The following is a 12,271-nucleotide window of genomic DNA, read 5'->3' on the forward strand; positions in this document are numbered from 1 at the left end:
TACTTCCCCCCTCGCCCCGCCCTTTTTGGTTTCTTTCCTTTAGCATACAACTATGTGCATGGCTTCCATATTACAAAGTTTGCAATCAACCTATGCCTGCCTTGGGGCACTACCCTGTTTTTCGTATGCTCTTTATCGCTCAGTTTTTTAAAGTTTTTCACCTACACTCTTTAATTCCTAACCGTTTTCATCCTTTCATCCATTGCAATCTGGCTCATGCTCCCACTACCCCACCCAAACTGCATTCCATCAAGTCATTGGTGATGCTCTCACTGCTAAATCTAATGGCTTCTCTGCAAGCTTCATCTGCTTGTTTTCTCAGTGACATGGTTGAACACTTTCTCTTCCTAAATTATTTTATTACATAAAATGTAAATGAATATTTTCACATTGTCCAAAACGGCAAAAGTTTTCTTTATCATTATGTCCCACCTAAATCTGTACTTTGCCATCCTACTGCAATCCAATTTCCTTTCTTAGAAGTACTAGTAATAAGTGCTGGAGAGCATCCTTGCAGACACCTATTTTTAATACATTCAAGTATGTAGGTGGATATCTAATCTTTCTTCCTTCTTTCCCCCCTCCTTTCCTTCTTTCCACCTTTCATATAAATGGTATTGTATTTTACTTTTCTTCTGCAATACTATAGTATTGGAGTCTTGCAATCTTGTGGACCTTAACATATCAGATTATATAAGTCTAGCTAATTTTTAAAAATATATTTTTATTGATTTCAAAGAGGGAGAGAGAGGGAGAGAGAGAGATAGAAAGATCAATGATGAGAGAGAATCATTGATTGGCTACCTCCTGCATGCTCCACACTGGGGACTGAGCCTGCAACCTAAGCAGGAATCGAACCGTGACTAGGAATTGAACCATGACTTTCTGGTTCATAGGTCACTGCTCAACCACTGAGCCACACCAGCCGGGCAAGTCTAGCTACTTTTTTAAACTACTATATAGATGGATCTACCATACCATATTTAACCATGTCCCTACTGATGGATGTTTAAGTAGTTGTAATGAACATTCTGAATTGTGCCCTTTTTTTCACATCAAAGACTTCTTTAACATAGACACATAGAAGTTAAATTTCTGGGTCAAAGGTCATGTGTATTTAAAAACTTAATAAACCAAAGTTACTCTCCAAAAGGACTGTATCAGCATCTAATCAGACCAACAATACATCTGATATATAACAATATATCATTATCCCACACCACTGTCAGCAAGTTATCATCAATTTGATGGACATATTAGTGTTGTAATTTATATAACTGATTATTCTTTTCATGTTTATTAATAATTTATCTTTTATTTTCTGTGAATTGACTTCATATCTATTGCTCATTTTTCTAATCTATTATCTTTATTTTTCTAATATGTAGGAGCTCTTTTTATATTACAGATATCAGATATTTGCTATAGTTATGCAATATTTTCTTCCAAGTTATCACTTGTCTTTCACTTTGTTTAGAATACACTTCATCATACAGATTTTAAAGGTTTATGTATTCAATTTTATTACTTTCTTTTTACTATTTTGTTTTGTGTCTTCTGAAAGAGCCTTTCCTACCCCCAAATTATAAAAACATCCTATGTTTTTGTCTTATACTTATTTAGTGTTACTCTTTCCATCTAGCTCCTAAATCCATCAGGAAGTTATTCAGTTTATCCAACTAAGAAGACCAAGTGGCTGAAGCCAGGGAGAGAGTAGTGAGAGCTGGGGCTGAGAGTGAGGCAGGCAAGGCAGGCATGTTAAGGATATGGATTTTAATCATGAGAGCAATGGGATTAAACCCTCAAAAGGGTGTAAGAGGGTACCAAGATCAGTTTTTACTAATAGCTCTAAAATGACCACTGAGATGCTTCAGACAAAATAAAATAACCTTCACACAAAAGACTAGAATGTTTAACAATATTCATTATAGAGAAATGACAGTAAGTAGAGGTGGAAGGGCATATACTAGTAACTTCCTTCTTTTGTCTCTTTGCCCAAATTAAGTGTTTAAAAAAACGTAGACATTGGTTTCTACTAAAGTAACCCAGGGAAGGAGAGTACCTGAAAGTTCTGAAACAGACAAGCCATGGGGTTATTGTTAGCTGGGCAGGGAATTGTGGGCTGTCCTTGGAATGCCTGGAGGCTCGGGTACCCCTGAAGAATCTGCTGCTGCTGCTGATTTGGAGGAAACATCTGATTGTTGTTTAACAGCGACTGTAGATGAGTCAGTTGATGATTACTCAAAGTATTGTTTATTGAGGACATGTCACCTATAGTTTGGAAAACATAAAATGTAAGTCAATGTGATTCTTTGGCAATCCTATGCCTGTCTTTGTACCCAACGATTTCTGAAACAAAAACTAAAAACTAGACTTACATGATAAAATTTTTTTTTGTCTTTTTCTCCTCAAAGTCTTACTAAGTGGTAAGGAAAGAGTATTTTGCTATTTAATTTTATTTTTCATAATTAGTTTTTTGGTTTTATGTCATGAGAGATGAGTCTTTCTCTATCCATTAGCCAGTCCTTACATTGAGCTTCAGTGTTAAAAATTCCTTGAAACTATTTTTATTAAAGTACCTACAATTAAAGGTAGAAATTAGTCCTAACCTGTTTTAGCAATCATAAGAATTTGATCAGATGATTAAAATAAGTGGATCTGATCAGGCCTTATTTACAAAGTTTAGTTCTCAAGTCACAATCATCACCAATTACCACCAAATGAAATTGGATTTGGTATGGAAATATGTATTTTGTTTTTAAGTGAATGGTTGGTCACCTAAAATTAAAATTGTAAAGAAAGTGAACAATACAAAAAGAAATCATTGTCATAATCATTAAAAAGTAAATATTATATAATCAGATAGGATTAGCTAATAAATAAATTTATATTCAAAATTCAAAATAGACTTGTTTTGAAATTACACTGAAGTTATTTTGAAGATGATGTCAGGAATTGTTCTGTAACTTGAAATATATAAATCTAGTATGCTTTTTTAGATTACTTAACTGCATTGATTTCAATGACAAATAGAACTAATTAAACTATATTATAAAGGTGTCCATAGAACTGGAAACATATATTTTTTTTTGCATACATTGAACATGCCCTTGACAATATCAAGTATATTTGCTGATGCTTCCAGACTTTATGGAAACCATCTTTGTACTTTATATTATAGTCACCTGCATCAATCAGTTGAATATACTTGACATTATTAGCTAACATTTTTGTGACATTATAATTTACATGAAGAATTTTGTTTTTAAGCCACAAAAATTTTAAAGAATAATACTGTCTGAGGAAATCTAGCAATAGCTATTGGGGCTGTTTCCTTGAACTTGGACACATTTTAACTTTGAATGTTTTTATGCCTTGTTTCTTTCTTTGCTGGATAAGTATTTAATCCTGTTTATTGAGGGATCACCTGGAAAAACACTTCCTGAGACTCTTTCCATCCACGGTGCAGCTGCTCATACTAACCCTGTGATGCCACACCAACTAAAATTCAAATAAAAGTTATTTTTAAGATGTACCTGTACCTTATTATTTGAAAAATAAGACTCTACTTGGCTTAAGAGGATGATGGATAGGTTAGCGTTAGGTGGCATCAGAATTAGAAGATAAGAGAAAGCAGATTAAAATGACATTTAGTATTGCTAGGATAGGGGAGAAGAAAAAAGTCATTTTCATGTTTGTATAACTATGGTGGTGTGTGGGTGTTATTATATTTAGTTCCTTAAGCAAGCTGTGACAGAACAAAAACATTTTTAAAAATAGTGTGACAAAATGGAGTCTTTAAAAATGAGAAATTAGAATTAGAAAAACGTTTCTTTTGTAAAAATTTGTGAAAAATTTTAACTTACCAAGCAGACCTGTCCCCAGTAGAGGGTTAAGTAGCTGTGGCACCACAGAGTTACTGTTGAGTTTAGCTGGACCAGGTGTGTTCCCAGCACTATTAGATATATTCAGCAATGTTTCTGCCATTGACACCACTGCTGTCCCACCAAGTGTTGAGACAGTCAGTGCTGCCACTGCTGATGATGTAGTGGTTGTGGTAGTGGTTGCCTGGGAGGAAGTTGCTATGGAAACCTCTGGATGATTAGCGGTGTTGGCCGATGCCGAGTTCAGGACACCTCCCAACAGCTGGGGATTCAAGGCCATTAATCCTGAGGCCCCAGTGACAGCTGGGAGGAACAGGGGGTTAGAAGTAGTGTCACTGCCTGCAAAGCTGGGTAAAGGGTTCCCCAGGGGGCTGGTTAAAAGGGTCTCAGCTCGGCCGCTCTCTGACTGATTGCTTGGCAAGTGGTCTGGTGGGGCTGTCATCTGTGTTAATGAGGGTAAAGGGGTATTTTGCTGTTGAAAAAGATCTGAGATGGTCAGATTGAAAGATGGCAGGGGAAGCATGGCAGCTGCGTGGGCTTGGTTCTGAAGCAGGGCCGCTAAGAGCTGAAAGTGGACAGGCTGCAATCCCTGCCCATCCATGTCATTGGAGAGAAAAGCTAAAGCAGCGTTTACATTCGGGTTGAGAAAACCTAAAGGGTGGAGGTTGATCTCAGACTTGCCTTCTCCCGCTGAAGGCTGGAGGATATTTAATAGATTCTGGTTTAGGAGATGCTGTTGATTCACTGGCAAAGAGATAGGTAGAGAACTGAGGAGGCTGGGGTTCAAGGGGTGTGGAAGATGGTTGTTTGAAGTGCTGTTGGATGGAAAATGAAGTGCGTGCTCCTGGCCAACAAAAGGAAAGTCACTCGCGATGGGCAGCTGACTCTGCAGTGGGTTTCCGGCTGCGGTGGTGACTATGACGCCGTCCTGGAGAACAGATGTTGTCTTTGTGATGGCAGGGTGGCTGGTGCCAGCGATGGCAATGGAGGATGAGGGTCCTGAACCGCCTAAAATGAAAACAACACAAAACAAACACACCACGCGTTAATTGTGGATGTGAAGGAAGACAACCCCATGACAATACATTGAGATCCATTTCAACTAATTCATTACCCGTCACCTTTACTTATTTTAATCAGAGAAATTGTGATCAGAGATGATATCCCACCTGTTAATGACACAAGTTTCCTAACCTACTTTGAAAAATAAATTTATTGGAGAAGTTTAGGTTACTAAGAAATAGCTTGTTTTTCACAGCTGGACAGAGTGAAGATGGAGGAATTTCTGTAGTAGTTCATTCATTTGGGTTAGATAAAAGCAACAAGCCTTCATTTAAAAAAAATATTTTTCCTTTTAAAAAAGTTTTTGTTTATTTGTAATACTAGTACTTGCTTTTAGTAAAAAAACAAAGTAGAATATGCATGAGCATATAAAACAGAAAATAAAAGTACTTATAACTATTTTAATATTTTAATGTATAGTTTTCTGGACTTTACCCACCTGTATTTGTATATATGTATACACACACACACACACACACACACACACACACACACACACATGTATGTATACATGTGTTACATATTTTAACAAAAATGGAATCATAATGTCTTATAATTTTTTTCATTTATCAATATATTGTAACTATCTTTCCATGTTAACTCTTTTAATTACAGAATTATTTTACTAATATCATGTATGGATATACCTTAATTTAATCAACATACAGTTGTGATATTTTGATTGTTTACAATCTTTTACATGGTAAGCAGCACTAAAAGCATTAACTCATCTTTGTCAATATACTAAATTACTTTCTAAAGATAAAGTCTTAAAAGTGGAATTCCAGGAACAGAAGAGTTTACATATATTTAAAGCTTTGAATACTTCCTGTCAAACTGCCCTCCAGCAAAGTTGATCAATATACATTCAATTTCCATTTCTATAAACAGTGCATGATAGTGCTCATTCTTACCAACATTAAGTTTTATTATTTTTAAATCTTTGCTACTCTGATAGCATAAAGGTACTTTGCACTCATTATTCCTTAAGTTAGACAAGTCTTCACCCAAATAGGATTTCTAATCTTGAAAGTCTTATGCAAGAGATGACAATTCAGGAAATTTAATATTTAAAAATATCAAATTTGGTTGCTTAATTGTTTTCAATCCAAGCTGCACAATAGAATTACCTGGATAACTTGAAAAGAAAAGAAAAGAAAAAAAAGCAATGCCTTGGGCCCTATTCCAGACCAGTTGAAAACCCATCTCTGGGGCACACCCAGCCTGAGCAGTAGCATTTTTTCAAATCACCCCTGGAGGTCTCGATGCACATGGGGTGGGGTGAAGAGAGTGAGAATCACATCTGTTGAAAAGCAACCTGTAATCATTTTTTCATAAAAGGTTTTCCCCTAAAGAGATGCATTGTTTTATGTGATACATGCATTTGGCAAAATTTATTATTACAAGCATATGCATTTAATTTCCTATTAAAACATAAACATGTATATAGTATAATAAACAATACCACTGTCATTGAAAACCTAAAATAACTCAAAAATTTTACTGCTGTACTATGCCATCATAAGACATTTTACATTTGACCAAGTAACCATGGAGGCCTCGTCCAAACACATAAAAATGTTTCCATAGTTATAATAATAATACAAATATGATTTTATCGTCTTCCTGTTTTCTCCTAACAAAATAACACAAGATTTTTTCCTTTATGATATATAGACTTTGTATTAATATTTTAAACCATGTAGCATATGGATTGACCATCTCATGTAAAACATTCTGATACATTTTGGCATTCTGATTTTTTCATTATTATGTGTAACACAGGGATGAACATCTTATTGCATATGATACTTTCCTACCTTTGAATTTGTCCTTAGGAAAAATTCCATCATTGGCATGATTGTCATGAGAATCAAAAATAGGGACATGAAAGGCTTGTGATATGTAAAAATCTATACAAAATAAAAGGAGTTATCGTCATCATTACTACTGGCATTAGTATATGTAGTTAGTAGTGGTGATGTGGCAATAGCAGTTAGTAATCCAACACATCAGCATATCCAACATTCCTTACAGAATGTCCCTATAGCACGACTTTGTAATTTTTCCCAGCTGTCGTGTCTGCTTTTATTTTTGAAAAGCTCTCAGTGTTTCATTTAAAAAATAAGATTTTAAAATGCCCACTGTTTAAAAATATATAAATATTTATAAAATATTATCATAAAATAATGAGTATGTTCACAAAGAGTGGGGTCAGAGCATATCAAATGCTGACATAGGCATATGGCATACAATTCTTTAAATATTAATTCAGATTTGTAATAAAACAATCAACATCTTAAACATTTCATTGCCTCTTAAATCTTGCTGCTATTTTCGTAAATAGGTACTGTGCTTTATTTGCATCTGGAAACCATCTTTTTAAACAAGTGAATAAAAACTCTTATTTATGGGTAAACACTATCTGAGGTCTTCTCCCCTATTTGCTAAATAATAATGACTTAGTTAAATGCACAGATCACCATTCAGAGCACATTTTCAAAATATTCCAGCATGTAAGTGACAAGGCTTTGTAGAAGAAGGATTTCCATAGAGGTTATTCTTTTTAATCTTTGTTTTCCAAGAGAAACATTTATATTTAAGACTGAAGGAAGTAGCCCTTTGGGGACATTATTCTAAAAGTCTCCATCTAAATATTATTGAAGAATGACAATAAAGTAATGTAGTTACTTTGGGTGTATTTTCACATTAGAAACAAGATGATGGTGAAGAGAACAACCTTCTCAAGAGTAATATGTGGATCAAAGGCCATTTTTTTACTTTCTCCAATTTTCAGCCAATCAGTGCAACAAACAGGTATCCTCTTCTGAACAAAAGGATAGAAATGATTATACAGAAACAAAAACCAGACATAAAAATCACAAAACACCCTGCCCTTTCCTGCAGGAACTCGGTTCAGCAGTCTTGAGCACACAAACCTGTCTCTCTTTTTCTTCTTTCAAAGACACATTGTTGAGAGCTTATTATGAACCAGGAACTAATGTTCTTTTCATATAGCCAGTGTAACTGTAATAGCTAAGAGCTATAATAGGTATATAACAGGAAGGCAATTGTAAAACTGAAGGTGTCAGGGAAAACTAAGCAAGTGGTAATATTTGATCTGGGATTTGAGAGTGGAAAAGGAGAGAAAGGGCTTCTAAGTAAAAGCAAAGTAATTAAAACACAAGACAAGGAGGTAATAAAATGCATGGAGGGTAATGGATTCTTATATATCTTTGAGCAAATAAATATGACTGAAAATATTATATGCTGCTTTCCCAGACACACTGGCCCTGCCACCCATAGTTAAACATGTGCCTTACACAAGAGGTAATGAAATTTGAAATAATCTTTCTAAACCATTAAAGGCAAGGACCACTTCTTATTTTCTTCTGCATTCCAAGACGTAACACAGTCTCACACATGGTTGGCATTCAGAAAATGTTTCTTGCTTGAATTAATCTCTTAAGAAGTTCAGAAAAGTTGCACTAATTTTCTAGAAATCAGATCACTTGCATTTGATGGTGCGTGTGTGTGGATGTGTGTATGTGGAGAAAGGGAGAGAATACCACCCCTCGTGGAGAAAGTAATAACCTGACTCTCCCGATGCCAGGAGATGAGATGTTGGAAAGGAGATGGCTGGAAGATGCCCAGTTACTTTAGAAGGCTCCAGGTGGTCTAGGGAGTTAAAATCTCCTTAGAGAGGAAGAGTCCTCACAAAGTCCTCAGTTGCTAAGGTCACTCATTAGTGCTTGGGGTCATTCAGTGGACCCTGGATTTTTATAGCTGGAGATAAATTGGAGGTTGCTTATTTCTGAACCACTTAGGTAATCTTGAATAGGCACTCTCTGGTGAACCTACATCACAGTTCTGCATAAAATCCTTGTCTGTTGAAGCATTTGGGAAAACAATGTTTTTCTTCTTCCCCTTTTCCCTTTCCTTGTCTCTTTCTTTTCTTTTTACTCTTTTCTTTCCTCTTCCTGCCTTCTTTCCTGTCTGCCTGGCTGTCCACCTTTACTTAGTTTGCAGCCAAGATGTTTCATGCTTAATCTAATGAAATGAACAGTTAGAGAGTTTTTGAAAAAGCAAACTATTAATTAACCATTTAGCAGTTAAATAATCAAAAGGCAGCTGGGAGCCTGGAAAAAATAAGTTGGAGAAGTCCTTTAATTGGAAAAAGTGATTATTTCATACCAGCCAGCAGTACCATGAACTGGCATAGTTTTTCTCTTTGTCTTTGCTGCTTTTGAAGAAGAGAGAAGACATATAAAGCTACCCAAATAAACCTTCCTGGTGTGAGGTCATGTGCCTTGATCCCCAAAGGGTGAGAGTCTAGCACAATGAGAAAAGGACTTGCCCAGTTGGGTTGGTTTCCAAATATAAACAGTACGCTTTGCACACACATACAGTTTATCTCTGTGTGTATACAGAAATAGCATTAGCAAAATTTTTCGAAGAAATTTTTAAGGTTATTTTCCTACTATTACTAATTTTCATTCTTGAGTTTTATTTGCCTCATTAAAAATGCTTTTCAAAACAAAGGTACTGTCTACTTCTTTAGATTTATATTCTGTGTCACCAATATTCTTTGAGAAAAGTCATTGTTCATATTATGCTAAATTTTTTAAAGGCTGAAACTTAACACATTGCGGACCAGTAGTTTTATTGCTAGCTTTACCCAGTGGCCAGAGAAGTTTCTACTGAACGAGTACAAAAAACGTTTTACATAAATGTTAAAGGCACGCTTTAAAATTAAATACCCATTGCATTTTGAAGTTATTTATTACACGTTCTTACAAGCTAATATATTTTTAAAACACTGTGTAATCTGAAGTGAGAATTCTCGTGATCCGTCTGCAATGTGTTAAGTATTACTATTGTACATGTCTTTGTATGTGTACAGAATAGAGCATTAATTAAGCTCACACCAAATAGACCACTAAGTTGTTTTTAAATTTTCATTATACCATTTTAATCTCCAATTTTGAATAAATAGTATTTCATGTTAGAAAGCGCTTTCTAAATTGATATGCGCACATGTTGATTTTTGTTCATAAAATTCAAGAAATGAGTCATACAGAAGAAACTCCTTCACCATTTAACCTTTATCATTTGGCAAATGTACTTCAACTACATACCTTTAATGGCAATCCCTAGTAAAAATGAATGCTTCTAGAGACGAGAGAAAATATCATGCCCTAGTGAGTCAATAAATATAATCCATCTTTCCATACAATGGAAATAGTACAATTTTCTCCTCTATATTTAAAGGATTGATTTAACAATAACTCTATGAGAAGTCTCTATCTTCCAACAAGACATTATTTTCCCAAGCCTTAGTAATGTCACGGTAATAAGTATTTACAAAAATGTATCACTCTATGCTTGTGGTTTGTGATGTAAATTCCTAGCATTCCTTTAGCAGAAGTAGGTAGGAAGTCCTAGGGACTACAGATGTTCCTTGACTTACAATGAGGTTACTAGTACATACCAATAAGCCCATGGGAAGTTGAAAATATCATAGATCAAAATGCATTTAATACACAACCTACTGAATATCACTGCCTAGCCTAGCTTACCGAAATGTGCTCAGAACACTTACATTAGCTCATAGTTGGGCAAAATTATCTCACATAAAGCCCATTTTACAATAGTGTTGAATACCTCATATAACTTATTGAATGCAGTATCAAGTAAATACTGGCAACACAGTACACTGTAGAGTTCTGGTTGTTTACCCTTGTGGACTCCTGAAAGCCGGGGCTCCCTGCTGCTAGCTGCTCCATATCACAGAGAGAGCACCATACTGCATATTGCTAGCCCAGGAAAAGATCAAAATTCAAAGTACACTTTTTACTGAACGCGTGTTGCTTTTGCATCATTGCAAAGTCAAAAAATCTTAAGTTGAACCATCATAAGTTAGAACCATTTAGTGTCTATTTGTTCTCCACAAAGAAGGGAGGGGTGGACCCCAAAACAAAAGCACTTAGAAAAGGGGGAAGGAATGTCAGTCTCTTGCTTGGTAGGATTTCTAGTGTATGAATATGCTAGAGTAACATTCAAAATGCGTCATCAATATTCCAATTGGAAGTTTTATTTCCTTATTTTAATGAGGTGTTTCTAGATTAATACAGTTAATTTGTACCCTTTCATTGTATACTATGTTATGTGTCGTGCTAAAAGTGTTTAGCACATACTAGGTGCTCAATAAATATTTGCTGAGTTTATTACCCCATGAATAGTCTGAGAGAGTGTGTAGGCCAATTTGGGGCTGCAAAATCAATTTAGTATGCCCCAACCATAAATAAGTAGAAAAGAGCACAATGCATAACTAGGGTATTATTTTGTAGAAACTGCTTCTGTTAACATCTGAGTGCTGGGTCAAGTTCTGTTAGTGGGTGATCATTTCAGTGAATCATGATTTTTAAAAGAAAAGAAATACAACAAAATAGGATAAAAAAGAATATATCAGAGTGCATCACATGTAATAAGTGTGTTTTTTTCCAGGAAAATTTTATTTGTTATACATTAAAGATATATCTCCGGTGGATTGTAAGGCAAATTAGTTTTTTACCATGAGAAGAAGTAAAAAACAAAAGTTTGACAAACACTGTATTCAGATCAGGCCTCAGAGATGCTCAACTCTGTGGGGATGCTCTATGGAGCAGTGCTCCAGGAAGCACATCTATCAGACTACAGTGCCAGAGGTGTCCCTGTGGCGCGGGCAGCGCCGGAGCCCGCTCAGGGTGTCTGATAAATACTCTCTTAGACCTGTACCTGTGGGTCTTGGATAGACTTCCAAACTTCCCTGGACTAGCTCCACCCCAGAAGTATTTCAGCTACTCCATCAGAATTCTGTCATCTAATTCCATTTTTAGTCTGTGAAAAGGTGAGCTGTCACTTTGCATTTGCAAGAAGTATAATTCTTAGAAAAGATGTTTACTCTCCTCTTTGCTTGGTTGGCATTGAAGTTGTCTGATATAAGTTCCTGGAAGATAAGAACTTAATGATTTGATTTATCTAGTACCACTTAGCCATGTTACTAAATGATATCTATTTTGATGACATCATGGGAACATTTTTGATTGTTATTTTTAATGAGTCAAATTTTAGTAAACATCACTGCTTATAATTTGGGATTTTCAGAGGCTGCTTCACTGTTTTCAGACCACTTGATTTTAGTAAATAGTAGCTTAGGCATCACTCTTGGACTGAAGAATTTCTAGGGGCATTATAAGTGAGCTTAGTGTACTGCAATGGAATAAAATTCTCCCAATTTACACACTGGGACAGTTTCATGAAAAGTACAGAATAGATAATTGGAT

General features: G+C 35.5%; 1 protein-coding gene across 3 annotated transcripts in view; it reads right to left on the bottom strand.

The window, feature by feature from the left end:
- The window catches only part of MBD5 (methyl-CpG binding domain protein 5), a 172,112-nt gene that overhangs the window by 28,924 nt on the left and 130,917 nt on the right, over positions 1 to 12,271 (bottom strand). For 2 of the 3 annotated variants that reach the window (XR_013960654.1, XM_080669308.1), the window contains exons 7-8: positions 3,867 to 4,892; positions 2,063 to 2,271 (exon numbers count right to left, since the gene is read on the bottom strand). Coding sequence is in view for 2 of the 3 variants with exons in the window: in XM_080669308.1 (XP_080525434.1) it covers positions 2,063 to 2,271; positions 3,867 to 4,892 (1,235 nt within the window). In the remaining variant the exon portion in view is untranslated. The remainder of the gene's footprint in view (positions 1 to 2,062; positions 2,272 to 3,866; positions 4,893 to 12,271) is intronic. The other variant, XM_080669309.1, reaches the window with a different exon arrangement.

This window comes from Plecotus auritus (assembly GCF_963455305.1).
Source record: "Plecotus auritus genome assembly, chromosome: 5".
Lineage (NCBI taxonomy): Eukaryota > Metazoa > Chordata > Mammalia > Chiroptera > Vespertilionidae > Plecotus > Plecotus auritus.